Source organism: Salvelinus namaycush, chromosome 6, assembly GCF_016432855.1.
Source record: "Salvelinus namaycush isolate Seneca chromosome 6, SaNama_1.0, whole genome shotgun sequence".
Taxonomy (NCBI): domain Eukaryota; kingdom Metazoa; phylum Chordata; class Actinopteri; order Salmoniformes; family Salmonidae; genus Salvelinus; species Salvelinus namaycush.
The window spans coordinates 44,339,108-44,362,709 of record NC_052312.1 but is presented as its reverse complement, the minus strand read 5'-3'; the positions used below and the strand labels follow the sequence as shown (position 1 = coordinate 44,362,709).

General features: G+C 47.6%; 1 protein-coding gene across 1 annotated transcript in view; it reads left to right on the top strand.

Moving 5' to 3' along the window:
- The window catches only part of snd1 (staphylococcal nuclease and tudor domain containing 1), a 312,352-nt gene that overhangs the window by 261,749 nt on the left and 27,001 nt on the right, over window positions 1-23,602 (top strand). Inside the window, exons 21-22 of the mRNA XM_038996705.1 lie at window positions 7,701-7,814; window positions 13,222-13,425. Coding sequence (XP_038852633.1) covers window positions 7,701-7,814; window positions 13,222-13,425 — 318 coding nt within the window. The remainder of the gene's footprint in view (window positions 1-7,700; window positions 7,815-13,221; window positions 13,426-23,602) is intronic.

The window sequence follows — 23,602 nt, the reverse complement described above, 5'->3', positions numbered from 1 at the left end:
TGTGTGTGTGACCGTGTGTGTCTCTGTTTATGTGTGTGTGTTCATGTGTATGTGTCCCTGTTCATGTGTGTGTGTCCCCGTTCATGTGTGTGTGTGTGTCCCCGTTCATGTGTGTGTGTGTGTGTCCCCGTTCATGTGTGTGTCCCCGTTCATGTGTGTGTGTGTCCCCGTTCATGTGTGTGTGTGTGTCCCCGTTCATGTGTGTGTGTGTGTCCCCGTTCATGTGTGTGTGTGTGTCCCCGTTCATGTGTGTGTGTGTGTCCCCGTTCATGTGTGTGTGTGTGTCCCCGTTCATGTGTGTGTGTGTGTCCCCGTTCATGTGTGTGTGTGTGTCCCCGTTCATGTGTGTGTGTGTGTCCCCGTTCATGTGTGTGTGTGTGTCCCCGTTCATGTGTGTGTGTGTGTCCCCGTTCATGTGTGTGTGTGTGTCCCCGTTCATGTGTGTGTGTGTGTCCCCGTTCATGTGTGTGTGTGTGTCCCCGTTCATGTGTGTGTGTCCCCGTTCATGTGTGTGTGTGTGTGTCCCCGTTCATGTGTGTGTGTGTGTGTCCCCGTTCATGTGTGTGTGTGTGTGTCCCCGTTCATGTGTGTGTGTGTGTGTCCCCGTTCATGTGTGTGTGTGTCCCCGTTCATGTGTGTGTGTGTGTCCCCGTTCATGTGTGTGTGTGTGTCCCGTTCATGTGTGTGTGTGTGTCCGTTCATGTGTGTGTGTGTGTCCGTTCATGTGTGTGTGTGTGTGTGTGTGTCCGTTCATGTGTGTGTGTGTGTGTGTGTCCGTTCATGTGTGTGTGTGTGTGTGTGTCCGTTCATGTGTGTGTGTGTGTGTCCGTTCATGTGTGTGTGTGTGTGTCCGTTCGTGTGTGTGTGTGTGTCCGTTCATGTGTGTGTGTGTGTGTGTGTCCGTTCATGTGTGTGTGTGTGTGTCCGTTCATGTGTGTGTGTGTGTGTCCGTTCATGTGTGTGTGTGTGTGTGTGTCCGTTCATGTGTGTGTGTGTGTGTGTGTCCGTCCATGTGTGTGTGTGTGTGTGTGTGTGTGTGTCCGTCCATGTGTGTGTGTGTGTGTGTGTGTGTCCGTCCATGTGTGTGTGTGTGTGTGTGTGTGTGTGCGTCCATGTGTGTGTGTGTGTCCGTCCATGTGTGTGTGTGTGTGTGTGTGTCCGTCCATGTGTGTGTGTGTGTGTGTCCGTCCATGTGTGTGTGTGTGTGTGTGTGTGTGTGTGTGTGTGTGTGTGTGTCCATCCATGTGTGTGTGTGTGTGTGTGTGTGTGTCCGTCCATGTGTGTGTGTGTGTGTGTGTCCGTCCATGTGTGTGTGTGTGTGTCCGTCCATGTGTGTGTGTGTGTGTGTCCGTCCATGTGTGTGTGTGTCCGTCCATGTGTGTGTGTGTCCGTTCATGTGTGTGTGTTCCCGTTCATGTGTGTGTGTGTTCCCGTCCATGTGTGTGTGTTCCCGTCCATGTGTGTGTGTTCCCGTTCATGTGTGTGTGTTCCCGTCCGTGTGTGTGTTCCCGTCCGTGTGTGTGTTCCCGTCCGTGTGTGTGTGTTCCCGTTCGTGTGTGTGTGTTCCCGTCCGTGTGTGTGTGTTCCCGTCCGTGTGTGTTTTCCCGTCCGTGTGTGTGTTCCCGTTCATGTGTGTGTGTTCCCGTTCATGTGTGTGTGTTCCCGTCCATGTGTGTGTGTTCCCGTCCATGTGTGTGTGTTCCCGTCCATGTGTGTGTGTTCCCGTCCATGTGTGTGTGTTCCCGTCCATGTGTGTGTGTTCCCGTCCATGTGTGTGTGTTCCCGTCCATGTGTGTGTGTTCCCGTCCATGTGTGTGTGTTCCCGTCCATGTGTGTGTGTTCCCGTTCATGTGTGTGTGTTCCCGTTCATGTGTGTGTGTTCCCGTCCATGTGTGTGTGTTCCCGTCCATGTGTGTGTGTCCCCGTCCATGTGTGTGTGGGTCCACATGCATTTGGAGCTGACTTCAGCTCGACAACGACAAGTGTAGTGGTAAGTAGCCATCATTAAAGAACTATCAGTTGTCTTTTGAAGGATGGTCCTATGTCTCCTCTGGCTCAGATGATGCTCTATCAGGTTAGCATCGAGCACCAGCCTAGTTAATGGCCAACTGTGGCCAACTCTGTGGCTGAATGCCATTCACTTGAATCACTTTCCCAGAATCAAAATAACTTTAGCCGTACAGCGCCATCAAGCAGGGCATCAATCATGTCCTATGTAGTTGAGGCTTTGTTGTTTCTGTCTTCCGAGCTCCATATTCCCAGTAATATAATCCCTATCTGAGCTGTTAGTCTGGGAAATGGCTCTGCAGGCCTTTTCTTTCTTTCTATATTCTCTGGATGACGAAAGCACTGTGTGTGTGTGTGTGTGTGCGCGCATCTCTGCACATCTGTGTCGTACCACCGCCACAAAGTGGCCCATCCAGCCGACCCTCCCCCCATGGGAGATTACCCATGGTGCAGTGCGGTGCTTTTGTGTGCGTCAGGCCGGTGACCTCATAGCGGGCGCCCAGGGCTGAGTATGGCAGACGCGATGCGTCCTGGCATGTTGCTGGAAGTGTGATTCTCTCTCTGAGCTGGCTGGGAGCCCCCACAACAACTGGGAAGCTGCTACTATGGAGGGCTTTCTCTCTCTCCCTTTCTCCCTCTCTTTCTTTCTATATCTCTCTTCATCTATGTTTTAATCTCTCTGGCTCTCCTCTCTCGTCTGTCCCTCTAGCCTCTATCGCTTTCTCTAACTCTCTCTATCGCGTTCTCTACCTCCATTTCTTTCCTCTCTCTTGTCTGTCCCTCTAGCCTCTCTATCGCTTTCTCTACCTCTCTCTATCGCGTTCTCTACCTCCATTTCTTTCCTCTCTCTTGTCTGTCCCTCTAGCCTCTCTATCGCGTTCTCTACCTCCATTTCTTTCCTCTCTCTTGTCTGTCCCTCTAGCCTCTCTATCGCGTTCTCTACCTCCATTTCTTTCCTCTCTCTTGTCTGTCCCTCTAGCCTCTCTATCGCGTTCTCTACCTCCATTTCTTTCCTCTCTCTTGTCTGTCCCTCTAGCCTCTCTATCGCGTTCTCTACCTCCATTTCTTTCCTCTCTCTTGTCTGTCCCTCTAGCCTCTCTATCGCGTTCTCTACCTCCATTTCTTTCCTCTCTCTTGTCTGTCCCTCTAGCCTCTCTATCGCGTTCTCTACCTCCATTTCTTTCCTCTCTCTTGTCTGTCCCTCTAGCCTCTCTATCGCTTTCTCTAACTCTCTCTATCGCGTTCTCTACCTCCATTTCTTTCCTCTCTCTTGTCTGTCCCTCTAGCCTCTCTATCGCGTTCTCTACCTCCATTTCTTTCCTCTCTCTTGTCTGTCCCTCTAGCCTCTCTATCGCGTTCTCTACCTCCATTTCTTTCCTCTCTCTTGTCTGTCCCTCTAGCCTCTCTATCGCTTTCTCTACCTCCATTTCTTTCCTCTCTCTTGTCTGTCCCTCTAGCCTCTCTATCGCTTTCTCTACCTCTCTCTATCGCGTTCTCTACCTCCATTTCTTTCCTCTCTCTTGTCTGTCCCTCTAGCCTCTCTATCGCGTTCTCTACCTCCATTTCTTTCCTCTCTCTTGTCTGTCCCTCTAGCCTCTCTATCGCTTTCTCTACCTCTCTCTATCGCGTTCTCTACCTCCATTTCTTTCCTCTCTCTTGTCTGTCCCTCTAGCCTCTCTATCGCTTTCTCTACCTCCATTTCTTTCCTCTCTCTTGTCTGTCCCTCTAGCCTCTCTATCGCTTTCTCTAACTCTCTCTATCGCGTTCTCTACCTCCATTTCTTTCCTCTCTCTTGTCTGTCTCTCATTTTGCTCAATCTCCTTTTATATAAGTCCCTATTTCTCTTTCTCGTTCTCACATTTTAATGTTGTCTCCATCTCTTTCTCTCTCTTTCCATCTCACTCAGTTATTATTCTCGTCTATCTTTTTACATCAATAATATTCTATTAAAATATCACACTGCAGATCTTCAACGTGTCTTTCCATCCTAATCAAATCGTCCGGCCTAAATTACTGCCCGGTCATTTGCATATAACCATAGAACACATCGTATTTGATCTTAATTTCCACATTTACTGTGCTATCAAACTATATGGCTTAAATAAATCTCCCATTTTTCCTGTCATTAATATTATGTCTTTGTGTGGGCAGTCCAAACATTCACCTGTTAAACCATGGGTCATTAAGGCTTATACATGTCCTCTACTCTCCAGTGGTGTCCCATATTAATTCCACGGGCCCAGTGTGTGTCTGTCTGTGCGTGTCTGTTTGTGTGTCTGTCTGTGTGTGTCTGTTTGTGTGTGTGTGTCTGCGTGCGTCTGTCTCAAGGTGCCTCACGTCCACCTACCTCACTCCAAACTCACGTTTCTACTACCCACTCATTCTGTGTGTGACCTAAATCCTGTGTGTGTGTGTGTGTGTGTGTGTGTGTGTGTGTGTGTGTGTGTGTGTGTGTGTGTGTGTGTGTGTGTGTGTGTGTGTGTGTGTGTGTGTGTGTGTGTGTGTGTGTGTGTGTGTGTGTGGAGAGAAAGAGAAACATAGAGGTCATTCCCTCAAGGTCTCCCCTCTCTCTCTCCCTCTGTCCCAGCCCTCCTCTGAGTTTCCCATGGTACTCTGTGTCCCAGCCCTCCTCTGAGTTTCCCATGGTACTCTGTGTCCCAGCCCTCCTCTGAGTTTCCCATGGTACTCTGTGTCCCAGCCCTCCTCTGAGTTTCCCATGGTACTCTGTGTCCCTCTGTGCCTGGAACATGCACCTTTTAACCAACATTCCAATTGAAACTAAATAAAAAGGAATGGATTGAGGTGGGGTTCTTCAATCTTTTGGTCTACAGTTGTTTTGTGGCTGCGTCATCTTGGTTTTTGGAGCAAAATGACAAAAGTAGACTGCCTGCCTGAGTGTCTTGACACTGCTGTTATCAGATAGGAGGTTTGTGGAAGTTTGTGTTGACACTGCTGTTGTTGTCGTTAGATAGGAAGTTTGTGGAAGCGACTGGTTATCTCTAGCTATTATATCAGGGCTCTGCTGAGCAGAGAGAGGATCGTGAGTTAGCCCTCTAAGTCGGTGCACATTTAGTTTTTTGCCCAACACTACACAGCTGATTCAGATAACCTTCTTATCATCATGCTGGGATCATTTGAAACAGCTGTGTAGTGCTAGGGCAAAAACCACAACATGCTCCCAGGGGGGGCCCCAGGACCCAGTTTGAGAACCCCTGGTCTAAGAGACTTCAGTTAAACTGGCTCTCCCTTTCTCCATCTCTTTCTCAATACCCCTCCATATCTCTCTTTCTCTCTCTTTGTTGATATCCCTCCATATCTCTCTCTGTCTCTCTCTTTGTTGATATCCCTCCATATCTCTCTCTGTCTCTCTCTTTGTTGATATCCCTCCATATCTCTCTCTCTGTCTCTCTCTTTGTTGATATCCCTCCATATCTCTCTCTCTGTCTCTCTCTTTGTTGATATCCCTCCATATCTCTCTCTGTCTCTCTCTTTGTTGATATCCCTCCATATCTCTCTCTCTGTCTCTCTCTTTGTTGATATCCCTCCATATCTCTCTCTCTGTCTCTCTCTTTGTTGATATCCCTCCATATCTCTCTCTGTCTCTCTCTTTGTTGATATCCCTCCATATCTCTCTCTCTGTCTCTCTCTTTGTTGATATCCCTCCATATCTCTCTCTCTGTCTCTCTCTTTGTTGATATCCCTCCATATCTCTCTCTATCTCTCTCTTTCTCAATACCCCTCCATATCTCTCTCTCTGTCTCTCTCTTTGTTGATATCCCTCCATATCTCTCTCTGTCTCTCTCTTTCTCAATACCCCTCCATATCTCTCTCTCTGTCTCTCTCTTTCTCAATACCCCTCCATATCTCTCTCTGTCTCTCTCTTTGTTGATATCCCTCCATATCTCTCTCTCTCTCTCTCTCTTTGTTGATAACCCTCCATATCTCTCTCTCTGTCTCTCTCTTTGTTGATATCCCTCCATATCTCTCTCTGTCTCTCTCTTTCTCAATAACCCACCATATCTCTCTCTGTCTCTCTCTTTGTTGATATCCCTCCATATCTCTCTCTGTCTCTCTCTTTGTTGATATCCCTCCATATCTCTCTCTCTGTCTCTCTCTTTGTTGATATCCCTCCATATCTCTCTCTGTCTCTCTCTTTCTCAATAACCCTCCATATCTCTCTCTGTCTCTCTCTTTGTTGATATCCCTCCATATCTCTCTCTCTGTCTCTCTCTTTGTTGATATCCCTCCATATCTCTCTCTGTCTCTCTCTTTCTCAATACCCCTCCATATCTCTCTCTCTGTCTCTCTCTTTGTTGATATCCCTCCATATCTCTCTCTCTCTCTCTCTCTTTGTTGATAACCCTCCATATCTCTCTCTCTGTCTCTCTCTTTGTTGATATCCCTCCATATCTCTCTCTGTCTCTCTCTTTCTCAATAACCCACCATATCTCTCTCTGTCTCTCTCTTTGTTGATATCCCTCCATATCTCTCTCTCTGTCTCTCTCTTTGTTGATATCCCTCCATATCTCTCTCTCTGTCTCTCTTTTTGTTGATATCCCTCCATATCTCTCTCTCTGTCTCTCTCTTTGTTGATATCCCTCCATATCTCTCTCTGTCTCTCTCTTTCTCAATAACCCTCCATATCTCTCTCTGTCTCTCTCTTTGTTGATATCCCTCCATATCTCTCTCTCTGTCTCTCTCTTTGTTGATATCCCTCCATATCTCTCTCTGTCTCTCTCTTTGTTGATATCCCTCCATATCTCTCTCTCTGTCTCTCTCTTTGTTGATATCCCTCCATATCTCTCTCTCTGTCTCTCTTTTTGTTGATATCCCTCCATATCTCTCTCTCTGTCTCTCTCTTTGTTGATATCCCTCCATATCTCTCTCTGTCTCTCTCTTTCTCAATAACCCTCCATATCTCTCTCTGTCTCTCTCTTTGTTGATATCCCTCCATATCTCTCTCTCTGTCTCTCTCTTTGTTGATATCCCTCCATATCTCTCTCTGTCTCTCTTTCTCAATAACCCTCCATATCTCTCTCTGTCTCTCTCTTTGTTGATATCCCTCCATATCTCTCTCTCTTTATTGATATCTCTCTCTTTCTCTCTCTTTGTTGATATCCCTCCATATCTCTCTCTCTATTGATATCTCTCTCTCTCTACATCTCTTTCTCTCTCTTTGTTGATATCCCTCCATATCTCTCTCTCTATTGATATCTCTCTCTCTACATCTCTCTCTCTCTTTCTCTCTCTTTGTTGATATCCCTCCATATCTCTCTCCTCTTTCAGACCCAGTCTTTGAATATTTGGGCTTACAGCAGTGGTCAATGTAGTAGTTAAGGGAGGTCTTTGTTTTGTGGATGAAAGAAGCTCTAATTGAGGTGAAACAGTGTTTCTGTGTTGCGCTCTTTGATTCTGTTGAGGACGCATCACATCCAAGCTCTGCATGGTGCAATAAAGGCCTGTTAAAACATGTCTCTCTCTCTACCTCTCTCTCTCTACCTCTACCTCTCTCTCTACCTCTCTCTCTACCTCTCTCTCTCTACCTCTCTCTCTCTACCTCTCTCTCTCTACCTCTCTCTCTACCTCTCTCTCTCTACCTCTCTCTCTCTACCTCTCTCTCTCTACCTCTCTCTCTCTACCTCTCTCTCTCTACCTCTCTCTACCTCTCTACTTCTCTCTCTCTACCTCCACAGAGAGAGATCGTACCGTCCACGCGCCTGGCTGTCATTCCCCCGGCCTTCAGCACTCGGACCCTGGCTGCACAAGCCACTGAGTACACCTTCGCCTACATCCAGGTCCCACAAGACGTAAGTTTTGTACACAGAGACACATACATACAGTGGCTTGCGAAAGTATTCACCCCCCTTGGCATTTTTCCTATTTTGTTGCCTTACAACCTGGAATTAAAATAGATTTTTTTGGGAGGTTTGTATCATTTGATTTACACAACATGCCTACCACTTGAAGATGCAAAATATTTTGTATTATGAAACAAACAAGAAATAAGACCCCCCCCCAAAAAATGAAAACTTGAGCGTGCATAACTATTCACCCCCCCAAAGGCAATACTTTGTAGAGCCACCTTTTGCAGAAATTATAGATGTAAGTCTCTTATGTGTCTATAAGCTTGGCACATCTAGCCACTGGGATTTTGGCCATTCTTCAAGGCAAAACTGCTCCAGCTCCTTCAAGTTGGATGGGTTCCGCTGGTGTACAGCAATCTTTAAGTCATACCACAGATTCTCAATTGGATTGAGGTCTGGGCATTGACTATGCCATTCAAAGACATTTAAATGTTTCCCATTAAACCACTTGAGTGTTGCTTTAGCGCTATGCTTAGGGTCATTGTCCTGCTAGAAGGTGAACCTCCGTCTCAGTCTCAAATTTCTGGAAGACTGAAACAGGTTTCCCTCAAGAATTTTCCTGTATTTAGCGCCATCAATCAATCCTTCAGTTCTGACCAGTTTCCCAGTCCCTGCCGATGAAAAACATCCCCACAGTATGATGCTAACACCACTGTGGGGATGGTGTTCTCGGGGTGATGAGGTGTTGGGTTTGCGCCAGAAATTGTGTTTTCCTTGATGGTCAAAAAGCTACATTTTAGTCTCATCTGACCAGAATACCTTCTTCCATATGTTTGGGGAGACTCCCACATGCCTTTTGGTGAACACCAAACGTGTTTGCTTATTTTTTTCTTTAACTTCTCTGGGGCAGGTGGGACGCAAACGTCCGGCCAATAGCCAGGGAAAATACAGCGCGCCATATTCAAATAACATGATATAAAAATCAAACTTTCATTAAATCACACATGTAAGATACCAAATTAAAGCTACACTCGTTGTGAATCCAGCCAACATGTCAGATTTCAAAAAGGCTTTTCGGCGAAAGCATAAGATGCTATTATCTGATGATAGCACAACAGTAAACAAAGAGAGTAGCATAATTCAACACTGCAAGCACGACACAAAACGCAGAAATAAAATATAAATCATGCCTTACCTTTGACGAAATTCTTTTGTTGGCACTCCAATATGTCCCATAAACATCACAAATGGTCCTTTTGTTAGATTAATTCCGTTGATATATATCCAAAATGTCAATTTATTTGGACCGTTTCATCCAGAAAAACACAGCTTCCAACTTTCGCCAAGTCCCTACAAAATATATCAAAAGTTACATGTAAACTTTACCAAAACATTTCAAACTACTTTTGTAATACAACGTTAGGTATTTTTAAACGTTAATAATCGATCAATTTGAAGACGGGATGATCTGTGTTCAATACAAAAAGAAAACAAACTGACGCAACTTTTCGTAACGTGACTCTCTCAAAAAATTTACTTCATGTGACCCTCATTTACGATAGTCCTACTTCTTCACTACACAAAGGAATAACCTCAACCGATTTCCAAGGACTGGTGACATCCAGTGGAAGCGGTAGGAACTGCAAGCAAGTCCATTAGAAATCTGGTGTCTCTAAGAAAACTCATTGAAAAGACAGTGACATCAAAAAAATACAAATTCTGAATGGTTTGTCCTCAGGGTTTTGCCTGCTACATAAGTTCTGTTATTCTCACAGACATGATTCAAACAGTTTTAGAAACATCAGAGTGTTTTCTATCCAAATCTACTATAATAATATGCATATCTTATATTCTGGGGATGAGTAGCAAGGAGTTGAATTTTGGCATGCTATTTTTCCGAAAGTGAAAATGCTACCCCCTGCCCTCAAGAAGTTAAGCACAGTTTTTTTTCTGGCCACTCTTCCGTAAAGCCCAGCTCTGTGGAGTGCACGGCTTAAAGTGGTCCTATGGACAGATACTCCAATCTCCACTGTGGAGCGTTGCAGTTCCTTCAGGGTTATCTTTGGTCTCTTTGTTGCCTCTCTGGTTAATGCCCTCCTTGCCTGGTCCGTGAGTTTTGGTGGGCGGCCCTCTCTTGGCAGGTTTGTTGTGGTGCAATATTCTTTCCATTTTTAATTATGGATTTAATGGTGCTCCGTGGGATGTTCAAAGTTTCTGATATTTTTTATAACCCAAACCTGATCTGTACTTCTCCACAACTTTGTCCCTGGCCTGTTTGGAGAGCTCCTTGGTCTTCATGGTGCCGCTTGCTTGGTGGTGCCCCATGCTTACTGGTGTTGCAGACTCTGGGGCCTTTCAGAACAGGTGTATATATACTGAGATCATGTGACAGATAATGTGACTCTTAGATTGCAAACAGGTGGACTTTATTTAACTAATTATGTGACTTCTGGAGGTAATTGGTTGCACCAGATCTTATTTAGGGGCTTCATGTAGGGGGTGCGTACTGGCGGCAGAGAAGTCAGGCGCAGGAGAGCAAAAACTGATGTACAACTGCGCAGCTTAATAAACAAAACCACCGTAAACAGAACAATAATTCAATGGGTAACAAAACCCGGTACACACCAGCATAACGTGCACAAGCACTACAATAAACAATTCCGGACAAGGACATGGGGGGAACAGAGGGTTAAATACACAACATGTAATGATGGAATTCAAACCAGGTGTGTGGGAAGACAAAACAAATGGAAAATGAAAGGTGGATTGGCGATGGCTAGAAGACCGGTGACGTCGAACACCGAACGCCGCCCGAACAAGGAGAGGGGCCAACTTCGGCGGAAGTCGTGACACTTCATAGCAAAGTGGTGAATACATATGAACGCACCACTTTTCAGTTTTTTTTTTTTGTATAATGTTTTGAAACAAGTTATTTTTTTCATTTCACTTCACCAATTTGGACTATGTCCATTACATGAAATCCAAATAAAAATCTATTTAAATTACAGGTTGTAATGCAACATAACAGGAAAAATGCCAAGGGGGATGAATACTTTTGCAAGGCACTGTACATACACACACACATACACACATACATACATACATACATACATACATACATACATACATACATACATACATACATACATACATACATACATACATACATACATACATACATACATATATATATGAACGGGGTATGGTAGTGTGTGTGTGTATATATATATATATAGATCAAAACACATGGTTTGTCTGAGTGGGGATCACATAGCTAAGATCAAAACACATGGTTTGTCTGAGTGGGGATCACATAGCTAAGATCAAAACACATGGTTTGTCTGAGTGGGGATCACATAGCTAAGATCAAAACACATGGTTTGTCTGAGTGGGGATCACATAGCTAAGATCAAAACACATGGTTTGTCTGAGTGGGGATCACATAGCTAAGATCAAAACACATGGTTTGTCTGAGTGGGGATCACATAGCTAAGATCAAAACACATGGTTTGTCTGAGTGGGGACCACATAGCTAAGATCAAAACACATGGTTTGTCTGAGTGGTGATCACGCGTGTCCATGCGTGTGTTTGTAATGTGTGTGTCCTTACCCAATATGTATATTTGTTTATTTTCGAGTGTGTCTGGGTTCAAGGTGTGTGTGCTGTCCCCCTCCCCTGAGTCAGTGTGAGGCTGCAGCAGGGTGATGTGGACCATCTGTCCGCCCAGGCCTCAGCCTCACCTCCACTCTCTACAGCTGACATAGCTCTCTACCTCTCTAACTCGCTCTCCCCCTTTTTCTCTCTCCACCTTTGTCTTTCTACCGCTCTTTCATTTGATCTGTCTCTTTCACCATTTCCCTTTCTTTATCTACCTCCCTCTTTCTGTCTCTCTCTCTCTCTCTGTCTCTCTACCTCTGTTGGCTCTTGTTTGGTTCCTGTTTTCTTTATTCTATTCAATTCAAGGAGCTTTATTGGAATGGGGAAAATATGTTTACATTGCCAAAGCAAATGTTTTCTTTATCTCAGGGGTACTTACCCATCTTCTTTATATCCTCTCTCTTTCAGCTAATATTTCTCTTCTCTTTTCTTCTCAGTCCCTAAATCTCTGGTCAGATCTCTCCCTCTCAATCTCTCTCCCTCTCAATCTCTCTCCCTCTCAATCTCTCTCCCTCTCAATCTCTCTTGCTCTCTCTCTCTCTCGCTCTCTGTGGGTTTTTCCTCTCCCTCTCTCTCTGGGCCTGTTACTAGTGGTGACAGCGTTTCTCCCCTGATGTCCTCTCTGCCCTGCCACCTGGAGTAGAGAGGGTGCTGCCTGGTCACTCACTCACCTGCTGTGACTCACACTGGCCAGTGGCCACACAGACAGAAACACACACAGTCAGTCATTCACTTAGACACATATTCATGTTAATACATGCATATAAGTTAAAGATATATAATACATTCTCCTCTGTTAGCATATATAGTTGAATGCATAGTTATGACCATCCACACACTGTTCCATTTCAGGCGCGTGCTAGTGCTAACCTTGTTACAGTGTCCTGTCCCACTCAGCAGAAGGCCCTGTTAGTGTCCTGTCCCACTCAGCAGAAGGCCCTGTTAGTGTCCTGTCCCACTCAGCAGAAGGCCCTGTTAGTGTCCTGTCCCACTCAGCAGAAGGCCCTGTTAGTGTCCTGTCCCACTCAGCAGAAGGCCCTGTTAGTGTCCTGTCCCACTCAGCAGAAGGCCCTGTTAGTGTCCTGTCCCACTCAGCAGAAGGCCCTGTTAGTGTCCTGTCCCACTCAGCAGAAGGCCCTCATTCATATTGTATATTCCCACCCTGTCCACTTGGCTCTCTCTCCTCCTCTCCCTCTCTCTTTCTCACCCAGTCCACTTGGCTCTCTTTCTCCCTCTATCCATCTCTCTCACCACCTCTCCCTCCCTCTCTCGCCCTGAGCTCCCCCGCGGAGTGTGTGACAAGCTGACCACAGGAAGAAGAAGAAACAAAAAGCCCCTCACTTTTCCCCCTTGAACACTCAGCGTCCCTCTCCACACATACACACACAGAGACACACACCACATTCACACCCCAAGGGCAGCTTGCTCGGGGTTGCCATGGAGACAGGACCAGGGCAAGAGGCATGGAGGGAGGAGGAGAGGAAGGAGAGCAAGCAAGAGGGTCAGAGCAGTGATGAATGGGGAATGTTGGGGTGAACTCAATTGATCCCTGTTTTTTAAAGCCATGGCGGGGCGTGTCTTATTGCTCCTCAATACTCCTAATTGGCTTCCTTGTCTCGCTCTCTGAGCACAATATGAATCCCTTTTATCAGAGGACTAAAGATTTCAGGATAAACTGTTCCGGCTCAACAGCCTCCAGCAGGGTGGCCTAACCCCTTGACCTCCCTTCTCCTCCTCTTCCACCCCCGTTAGGAGGATGCGCGTGCTGACGTGGTGGACAGTCTGGTGCGGGACATCCAGAACACCCAGTGTCTGCTCAACGTGGAGCACAGCGGCGTCACCTGCCCCCACGTCACACTGCAGTTCGCCGACTCCAAGGACGACGTGGGCCTCAGCCTGGTCAAGGAGGGCATGGTCATGGTGGACGTGCGGAAAGAGAAGCACCTGCAGAAAATGGTAGGAAAATGGCCGCCTTGGTGGAATTCGCAGAGAAATGAAAGTCATGTTTACCTTAAGTTTTCAGTTTTATAATGACTTTGTCAGGGCACTATGGCCAAAACAGATGTGTTGTATGTACCAGTGCTAGCATATGTACCAGTGCTAGCATTGGGCCAAATGTATTGGCGTTAGAGTTGAGAAAAGGTTACGCTGACATGTGCCAGACGTTTTCAGGTCATAGTGACTTGTCAGGGCCAAAACGTGATACTGGGTGACAGTGTATGTGACTGGCTGGCTGTGAAGGGTCTAGTCTATTTCAGCAAGGCTGTTAGCCTTACGCTACCATGCTAACAGGTCAGTGTTTTTGCTATGAATAAGTGCTAGCATTTGGCTAAATGCTGACGTGTTTAGTAATCCAAAATGAAGACCGATCTGAAGCGATCCATCTCTCCGCTCCTCTCAGTACGTCTAGCTCTCAGCAGGACAGGCCCCTCTGACGGCGGCCATTTTGTAATGTCATGAAGTGCAGCTCGTTTGCCTTCCCTCATTATGCTAATTCAACTGGCACACTCCAAGCCTCTCTGTGAATGAAAGATAAAGGCAGAAAAGTGATATTTATTCCTGGTGTAATTACGCTCCTACGCGCCCCGACATTACTCCACTCTGTCATTTCGGTACACATTGGCACACACACGTTCACAAACACTCATAAACATATGAATGCATACCAACACACCCACACACCACACAGAATTGTAGACTTAATCACCCTTGTTTCCCTATACCACCACTAAAGTTTTACAACCCATTGAAAGACACTTAAGTCAGCCCACGTCAGTCAATAAGTAACTGTATAGTGTGTATTTGTCGCCAGGGTGCTCACCTTTGACCTCTTTGGGCCACTGAGACTGTAAACAGTATTGAGTTGAAACGAGCCACTGGAACAGAGTCAGAGCAGTGATTAAAACCCAGCTGTCCACTGAAACAGGCTAATAGAGTCATGCAGTCTGAACCCTGCTGTCCACTGAAACAGGCTAATAGAGCCATGCAGTCTGAACCCTGCTGTCCACTGAAACAGGCTAATAGAGCCATGCAGTCTGAACCCTGCTGTCCACTGAAACAGGCGTATAGAGCCATGCAGTCTGAACCCTGCTGTCCACTGAAACAGGCGTATAGAGCCATGCAGTCTGAACCCTGCTGTCCACTGAAACAGGCTAATAGCGCCATGCAGTCTGAACCCTGCTGTCCACTGAAACAGGCTAATAGTCATGCAGTCTGAACCCTGCTGTCCACTGAAACAGGCGTATAGAGCCATGCAGTCTGAACCCTGCTGTCCACTGAAACAGGCTAATAGAGCCATGCAGTCTGAACCCTGCTGTCCACTGAAACAGGCTAATAGAGTCATGCAGTCTGAACCCTGCTGTCCACTGAAACAGGCTAATAGAGTCATGCAGTCTGAACCCTGCTGTCCACTGAAACAGGCGTATAGAGCCATGCAGTCTGAACCCTGCTGTCCACTGAAACAGGCGTATAGAGCCATGCAGTCTGAACCCTGCTGTCCACTGAAACAGGCGTATAGAGCCATGCAGTCTGAACCCTGCTGTCCACTGAAACAGGCTAATAGCGCCATGCAGTCTGAACCCTGCTGTCCACTGAAACAGGCTAATAGTCATGCAGTCTGAACCCTGCTGTCCACTGAAACAGGCGTATAGAGCCATGCAGTCTGAACCCTGCTGTCCACTGAAACAGGCTAATAGAGCCATGCAGTCTGAACCCTGCTGTCCACTGAAACAGGCTAATAGAGCCATGCAGTCTGAACCCTGCTGTCCACTGAAACAGGCTAATAGAGCCATGCAGTCTGAACTCTGCTGTCCACTGAAACAGGCTAATAGAGCCATGCAGTCTGAACCCTGCTGTCCACTGAAACAGGCTAATAGAGTCATGCAGTCTGAACCCTGCTGTCCACTGAAACAGGCTAATAGAGCCATGCAGTCTGAACCCTGCTGTCCACTGAAACAGGCTAATAGCGCCATGCAGTCTGAACCCTGCTGTCCACTGAAACAGGCTAATAGAGTCATGCAGTCTGAACCCTGCTGTCCACTGAAACAGGCGTATAGAGCCATGCAGTCTGAACCCTGCTGTCCACTGAAACAGGCGTATAGAGCCATGCAGTCTGAACCCTGCTGTCCACTGAAACAGGCGTATAGAGCCATGCAGTCTGAACCCTGCTGTCCACTGAAACAGGCTAATAGAGCCATGCAGTCTGAACCCTGCTGTCCACTGAAACAGGCTAATAGAGCCATGCAGTCTGAACCCTGCTGTCCACTGAAACAGGCTAATAGAGCCATGCAGTCTGAACCCTGCTGTCCACTGAAACAGGCTAATAGAGCCATGCAGTCTGAACCCTGCTGTCCACTGAAACAGGCTAATAGAGCCATGCAGTCTGAACCCTGCTGTCCACTGAAACAGGCTAATAGAGCCATGCAGTCTGAACCCTGCTGTCCACTGAAACAGGCTAATAGAGCCATGCAGTCTGAACCCTGCTGTCCACTGAAACAGGCTAATAGAGCCATGCAGTCTGAACCCTGCTGTCCACTGAAACAGGCTAATAGAGCCATGCAGTCTGAACCCTGCTGTCCACTGAAACAGGCTAATAGAGCCATGCAGTCTGAACCCTGCTGTCCACTGAAACAGGCTAATAGAGCCATGCAGTCTGAACCCTGCTGTCCACTGAAACAGGCTAATAGAGCCATGCAGTCTGAACCCTGCTGTCCACTGAAACAGGCTAATAGAGCCATGCAGTCTGAACCCTGCTGTCCACTGAAACAGGCTAATAGAGCCATGCAGTCTGAACCCTGCTGTCCACTGAAACAGGCTAATAGAGCCATGCAGTCTGAACCCTGCTGTCCACTGAAACAGGCTAATAGAGCCATGCAGTCTGAACCCTGCTGTCCACTGAAACAGGCTAATAGAGCCATGCAGTCTGAACCCTGCTGTCCACTGAAACAGGCTAATAGAGCCATGCAGTCTGAACCCTGCTGTCCACTGAAACAGGCTAATAGAGCCATGCAGTCTGAACCCTGCTGTCCACTGAAACAGGCTAATAGAGCCATGCAGTCTGAACCCTGCTGTCCACTGAAACAGGCTAATAGAGCCATGCAGTCTGAACCCTGCTGTCCACTGAAACAGGCTAATAGAGCCATGCAGTCTGAACCCTGCTGTCCACTGAAACAGGCTAATAGAGTCATGCAGTCTGAACCCTGCTGTCCACTGAAACAGGCTAATAGAGCCATGCAGTCTGAACCCTGCTGTCCACTGAAACAGGCTAATAGCGCCATGCAGTCTGAACCCTGCTGTCCACTGAAACAGGCTAATAGAGTCATGCAGTCTGAACCCTGCTGTCCACTGAAACAGGCGTATAGAGCCATGCAGTCTGAACCCTGCTGTCCACTGAAACAGGCGTATAGAGCCATGCAGTCTGAACCCTGCTGTCCACTGAAACAGGCGTATAGAGCCATGCAGTCTGAACCCTGCTGTCCACTGAAACAGGCGTATAGAGCCATGCAGTCTGAACCCTGCTGTCCACTGAAACAGGCTAATAGAGCCATGCAGTCTGAACCCTGCTGTCCACTGAAACAGGCTAATAGAGCCATGCAGTCTGAACCCTGCTGTCCACTGAAACAGGCTAATAGAGCCATGCAGTCTGAACCCTGCTGTCCACTGAAACAGGCTAATAGAGCCATGCAGTCTGAACCCTGCTGTCCACTGAAACAGGCTAATAGAGCCATGCAGTCTGAACCCTGCTGTCCACTGAAACAGGCTAATAGAGCCATGCAGTCTGAACCCTGCTGTCCACTGAAACAGGCTAATAGAGCCATGCAGTCTGAACCCTGCTGTCCACTGAAACAGGCTAATAGAGCCATGCAGTCTGAACCCTGCTGTCCACTGAAACAGGCTAATAGAGCCATGCAGTCTGAACCCTGCTGTCCACTGAAACAGGCTAATAGAGCCATGCAGTCTGAACCCTGCTGTCCACTGAAACAGGCTAATAGAGCCATGCAGTCTGAACCCTGCTGTCCACTGAAACAGGCTAATAGAGCCATGCAGTCTGAACCCTGCTGTCCACTGAAACAGGCTAATAGAGCCATGCAGTCTGAACCCTGCTGTCCACTGAAACAGGCTAATAGAGCCATGCAGTCTGAACCCTGCTGTCCACTGAAACAGGCTAATAGAGCCATGCAGTCTGAACCCTGCTGTCCACTGAAACAGGCTAATAGAGCCATGCAGTCTGAACCCTGCTGTCCACTGAAACAGGCTAATAGAGCCATGCAGTCTGAACCCTGCTGTCCACTGAAACAGGCTAATAGAGCCATGCAGTCTGAACCCTGCTGTCCACTGAAACAGGCTAATAGAGCCATGCAGTCTGAACCCTGCTGTCCACTGAAACAGGCTAATAGAGCCATGCAGTCTGAACCCTGCTGTCCACTGAAACAGGCTAATAGAGCCATGCAGTCTGAACCCTGCTGTCCACTGAAACAGGCTAATAGAGCCATGCAGTCTGAACCCTGCTGTCCACTGAAACAGGCTAATAGAGCCATGCAGTCTGAACCCTGCTGTCCACTGAAACAGGCTAATAGAGCCATGCAGTCTGAACCCTGCTGTCCACTGAAACAGGCTAATAGAGCCATGCAGTCTGAACCCTGCTGTCCACTGAAACAGGCTAATAGAGCCATGCAGTCTGAACCCTGCTGTCCACTGAAACAGGCTAATAGAGCCATGCAGTCTGAACCCTGCTGTCCACTGAAACAGGCTAATAGAGTCATGCAGTCTGAACCCTGCTGTCCACTGAAACAGGCTAATAGAGCCATGCAGTCTGAACCCTGCTGTCCACTGAAACAGGCTAATAGAGCCATGCAGTCTTTCAGGCCTGTTTGTCTTATGCTGGTCATGTCTCCCGTGCTGCTCTCTCTGAAACGATGCTGTTCAGACTGATGTGAAGGCTCTGGGTGCATCTATTTCATTGATACAGTCTAAAGTTGTATAGTTTTAATAGTCTAAAAGAGGGGGGGGGGGCTAGACAGGTGAAAGCACCCTGAAGGCCTTCTACCTTATCACTTTAAAGTCCCCCTGGCAAACAAACTCCTCTGTCAGCTAAAGACTGACCACTAACTGAGCTCAGCTTCCATTTCCTCAAATGGCCTTTATTATTAAATGTTTAAAGCTGGAATGCTTAGTGGTGAAACTCCCACATCCGTTTGTGATATTACAACAACAAACACCGTTTTGTCCCTCCTGAGAGGGATAGATATAGAGAGAGAAGGGGAGAAAATAATGGAGAGAGTGAGGGGGATAGATATAGAGAGAGAAGGGGAGAAAATAATGGGGAGAGTGAGAGGGATAGATATAGAGAGAGAAGGGGAGAAAATAATGGAGAGAGTGAGAGAGATAGATATATAGAGAGAGAGAGAGAGAGAGAGAGAGAGAGAGAGAGAGAGAGAGAGAGAGAGAGAGAGAGAGAGAGAGAGAGAGAGAGAGAGAGAGAGAGAGAGAGAGAGAGAGAGAGAAGGCGGGAGCCAGCCAGAGGAGGTGTGGAGGGGAAGATAAAGAGCTGAGAGAGGGAGAGTGCGATCTGAGTCAGGCGCAGTAAAACCAGGCATGCATCACTGCAGGGCCAGAGTGGCTAACTTTAAGAGCGCAGAGCCGTGACGGGCAGTTAGCTAGAGGCCTCCCAACGCAAAGGACTAAACTAGCTGAAGAGCCCACACACGTTATTGCATAGGCTAGTTGTCGCTTAGTATGCGGCCTACACAGTAATACATACACGTTATTGCATAGGCTAGTTGTCGCTTAGTATTCGGCCTACACAGTAATACATACACGTTATTGCATAGGCTAGTTGTCGCTTAGTATGCGGCCTACACAGTAATACATAGACATGATGCCATTATATGAAGGTGGTTGATATTACCATAGAAATCAGTTTACCATTCTATGGATATTACATGAATACATAGTGATGACATAGACATATGTATATTCACAGGTATTACATTTCAAATGAGAGGTTAGTATGTTATTGCATATCAGGTTACTATAGCATCAGAACAGCCGTCTGTTTGCTTTAGTTCAGTCAGGGATCTGGAATACGTCTCAGGTGTATTGCATTGGCTAATGTGTGATCAGATGAAAGCTACTGGCCTGCATATTGTCAATGATTAATGACACAGCATCGGCTTATTACATACAAACACATATTGCTGGGGATTGATATTCCAACAGGACGGAGCTGATATTCATTCAGACTGGATCACACACTCCTGTCACACATCATGTGTACACATACACACAGTATCTTACTGAGCTAATATTCATTCAGACTGGATCACACACTCCTGTCACACATCATGTGTACACACACACACAGTATCTTACTGAGCTAATATTCATTCAGACTGGATCACACACTCCTGTCACACATCATGTGTACACACACAGTATCTTACTGAGCTAATATTCATTCAGACTGGATCACCCACTCCTGTCACACATCATGTGTACACACACACACACACACACAGTATCTTACTGAGCTAATATTCATTCAGACTGGATCACACACTCCTGTACCTCTCACTGGTGGTACTGTAGTAGAGCTCAACAGTGTATCCAGATAGTACATCACCCTCCCAAGCTACTCTACTGTCGGGTGGAGAGAGTACATCACCCTCCCAAGCTACTCTACTGTCGGGTGGAGATCGTACATCACCCGCCCAAGCTACTCTACTGTCGGTGGAGATAGTACATCACCCGCCCAAGCTACTCTACTGTCGGTGGAGATAGTACATCACCCGCCCAAGCTACTCTACTGTCGGTGGAGATAGTACATCACCCGCCCAAGCTACTCTACTGTCGGGTGGAGATAGTACATCACCCTCCCAAGCTACTCTACTGTCGGGTGGAGATAGTACATCACCCGCCCAAGCTACTCTACTGCCGGTCGAGATAGTACATCACCCGCCCAAGTTACTCTACTGTCGGTGGAGATAGTACATCACCCGCCCAAGCTACTCTACTGTCGGGTGGAGATAGTACATCACCCTCCCAAGCTACTCTACTGTCGGTGGAGATAGTACATCACCCTCCCAAGCTACTCTACTGTCGGGTGGAGATCATACATCACCCGCCCAAGCTACTCTACTGTCGGGTGGAGATAGTACATCACCCGCCCAAGCTACTCTACTGTCGGTGGAGATAGTGCATCACCCTCCCAAGCTACTCTACTGTCGGTGGAGATAGTACATCACCCGCCCAAGCTACTCTACTGTCGGTGGAGATAGTGCATCACCCTCCCAAGCTACTCTACTGTCGGTGGAGATAGTACATCACCCTCCCAAGCTACTCTACTGTCGGTGGAGATAGTACATCACCCTCCCAAGCTACTCTACTGTCGGGTGGAGATAGTACATCACCCTCCCAAGCTACTCTACTGTCGGGTGGAGATAGTACATCACCCTCCCAAGCTACTCTACTGTCGGGTGGAGATCGTACATCACCCGCCCAAGCTACTCTACTGTCGGGTGGAGATAGTACATCACCCGCCCAAGCTACTCTACTGTCGGTGGAGATAGTGCATCACCCTCCCAAGCTACTCTACTGTCGGTGGAGATAGTACATCACCCTCCCAAGCTACTCTACTGTCGGTGGAGATAGTACATCACCCTCCCAAGCTACTCTACTGTCGGGTGGAGACAGTACATCACCTATCCCAAGCTACTCTACTGTCGGGTGGAGATAGTACATCACCCTCCCAAGCTACTCTACTGTCGGGTGGAGATAGTACATCACCCTCCCAAGCTACTCTACTGTCGGGTGGAGATAGTACATCACCCGCCCAAGCTACTCTACTGTCGGGTGGAGACAGTACATCACCTATCCCAAGCTACTCTACTGTCGGGTGGAGATAGTACATCACCCTCCCAAGCTACTCTACTGTCGGGTGGAGATAGTACATCACCCTCCCAAGCTACTCTACTGTCGGGTGGAGATAGTACATCACCCGCCCAAGCTACTCTACTGTCGGGTGGAGAGTGTGAGAGTGTGTCAGGCTGAAGAGCAGATGAATGCAGACAGGAGGCAGTCTGTATGAACTGCTGAGCTCTCTCCTTTCATATCCTGAAATGAGTCAGGAACTCCCTGTAGAACTCACTAACTCCAACAGCTTTGGCAGGGCCGACGGCTGGTCCTCCCCCTTAGCCTGACACAAACACACTATCGCACACACACTCAGACACACATACATACACACACCTCCTCCGCCGGTCATTGCCTCAGAGCCTTAAACCATGTGGTGTGTGTGTGGTTGGGTGATGGAGAACATGCCTTCCCCTCTTCTCTCCCCTCCTGTCTCCCCTCTCTCTCAAGCCTTCGCCCCTCAGGCATGCTGGCATGGGAGGACATCTTTAGGGAGAGCCCTGGCACTAACCCCCCCTCCCTACTCTGTCGGGCGAGAGTGGCACTCTGCCACCCCTGGCACACCGCCACCCGCACACTGAGCACTCACTCGCTCCTCCCATCCCTTTTAATGTCTCTCTCACTCCCTCTTTCCATTTGCTCTCCCTCCCTCTCTCTCCATCCATCTCTCCTATGCTCACCTTCTCTCTGCCTCTCCTTCCATCTTCCCGTCTCTCGCTCGACCTCCCCTTCTCCATTTTCCTTCTCATCCATCTCCCTCTTCTCCTAGTCCTGTCTCTCCTTCCATCCCTCTCTCTTCTCCTAGTCCTGTCTCTCCTTCCATCCCTCTCTCTCTTCTCCTAGTCCTGTCTCTCCTTCCATCCCTCTCTCTCTTCTCCTAGTCCTGTCTCTCCTTCCATCCATCTCTCTTCTCCTAGTCCTGTCTTTCCTTCCATCCCTCTCTCTCTTCTCCTAGTCCTGTCTCTCCTTCCATCCATCTCTCTTCTCCTAGTCCTGTCTTTCCTTCCATCCCTCTCTCTCTTCTCCTAGTCCTGTCTCTCCTTCCATCCCCCTCTCTTCTCCTCGTCATGTTTCTCCTTCCATCCCTCTCTTGCTCTTCATCCTGTCTATCTCACCTAGCCCAAAGAGAGGTTGCGCACAGCAATATTGGAAGGCAAGGTGCTAGCATCCAGAATTTGCATGAATTTGCATGTCTTTGAGAGCGCCGCCATGATGAATTATAATCCACAGGAATTAAAGCAAACGGCGGTGGATCAGACCTTTCATTCTAAATGAGATGTGATTTAAAACGCTGTTAATGCTGATTATTTCCGCTCTGTCTTAACCCAACCCTGGCCTCTCCCTCAGCCCCCCTCCCACATTCTGCTTCATGCCTCCCTTTGATAACATAATTCTATGGGGGGGTGTATGTGTTGAGGCGGGGATGGTGGGGAAAAGTGTGTGTTACGGGGGAATCAATTCAACGGCTCAGACAAGAGACGTACTGTATGTGGCAGGGACCTTAGACAATCACGTATTATAGATACTGACGGCTCGAGCTGCCAAGCTCCGTCCATGGGCAAACCAGCTGGCTGGAGTGTTTATGGACATGTTGATTCTATCCATATCACAGTCCATTGTCCCCACTTGCTTCAAGATGTCCACCATTGTTCCTGTACCCAAGAAAGCGAAGGTAACTCAACTAAATGACTATCGCCCCGTAGTACTCACCTCTGTCATCATGAAGTGCTTTGAGAGGCTAGTTAAGGATCATATCACCTCCACCTTACCGTCACCCTAGACCCACTACAATTCACATATTACCCCAATGTAAGAATGTAAAATGCTGTTCATTGAATACAGCTCAGCATTCAACACCATAGTGCCCTCCAAGCTCATCACTAAACTCAGGGCCCTGGTTCTGAACTCCTCCATGTTGAACTGGGTCCTGGACTTCCTGACGGGCTGACCCTAAGTGGTGAAGGTAGGCAACAACACCTGTCACATTGATCCTCAACATGGGGGCCCCACAGGAGTTCATGCTCAGCCCCCTGCTGTACTCCCTGATCACCCATGACTGCGTGGCCACGCACGTCTCCAACTCAATCAGCCTAGAGGGAGGAGGTGAGAGCCCTGGCGGAGTGGTGCCAGGAAAATAACCTCAACTCAACGTCAACAAAACTAAGGAGTTGATCGTGGACTACAGGAGACAGCAGAGAGAGCACCTGAAGTGGTCCCGTCACAC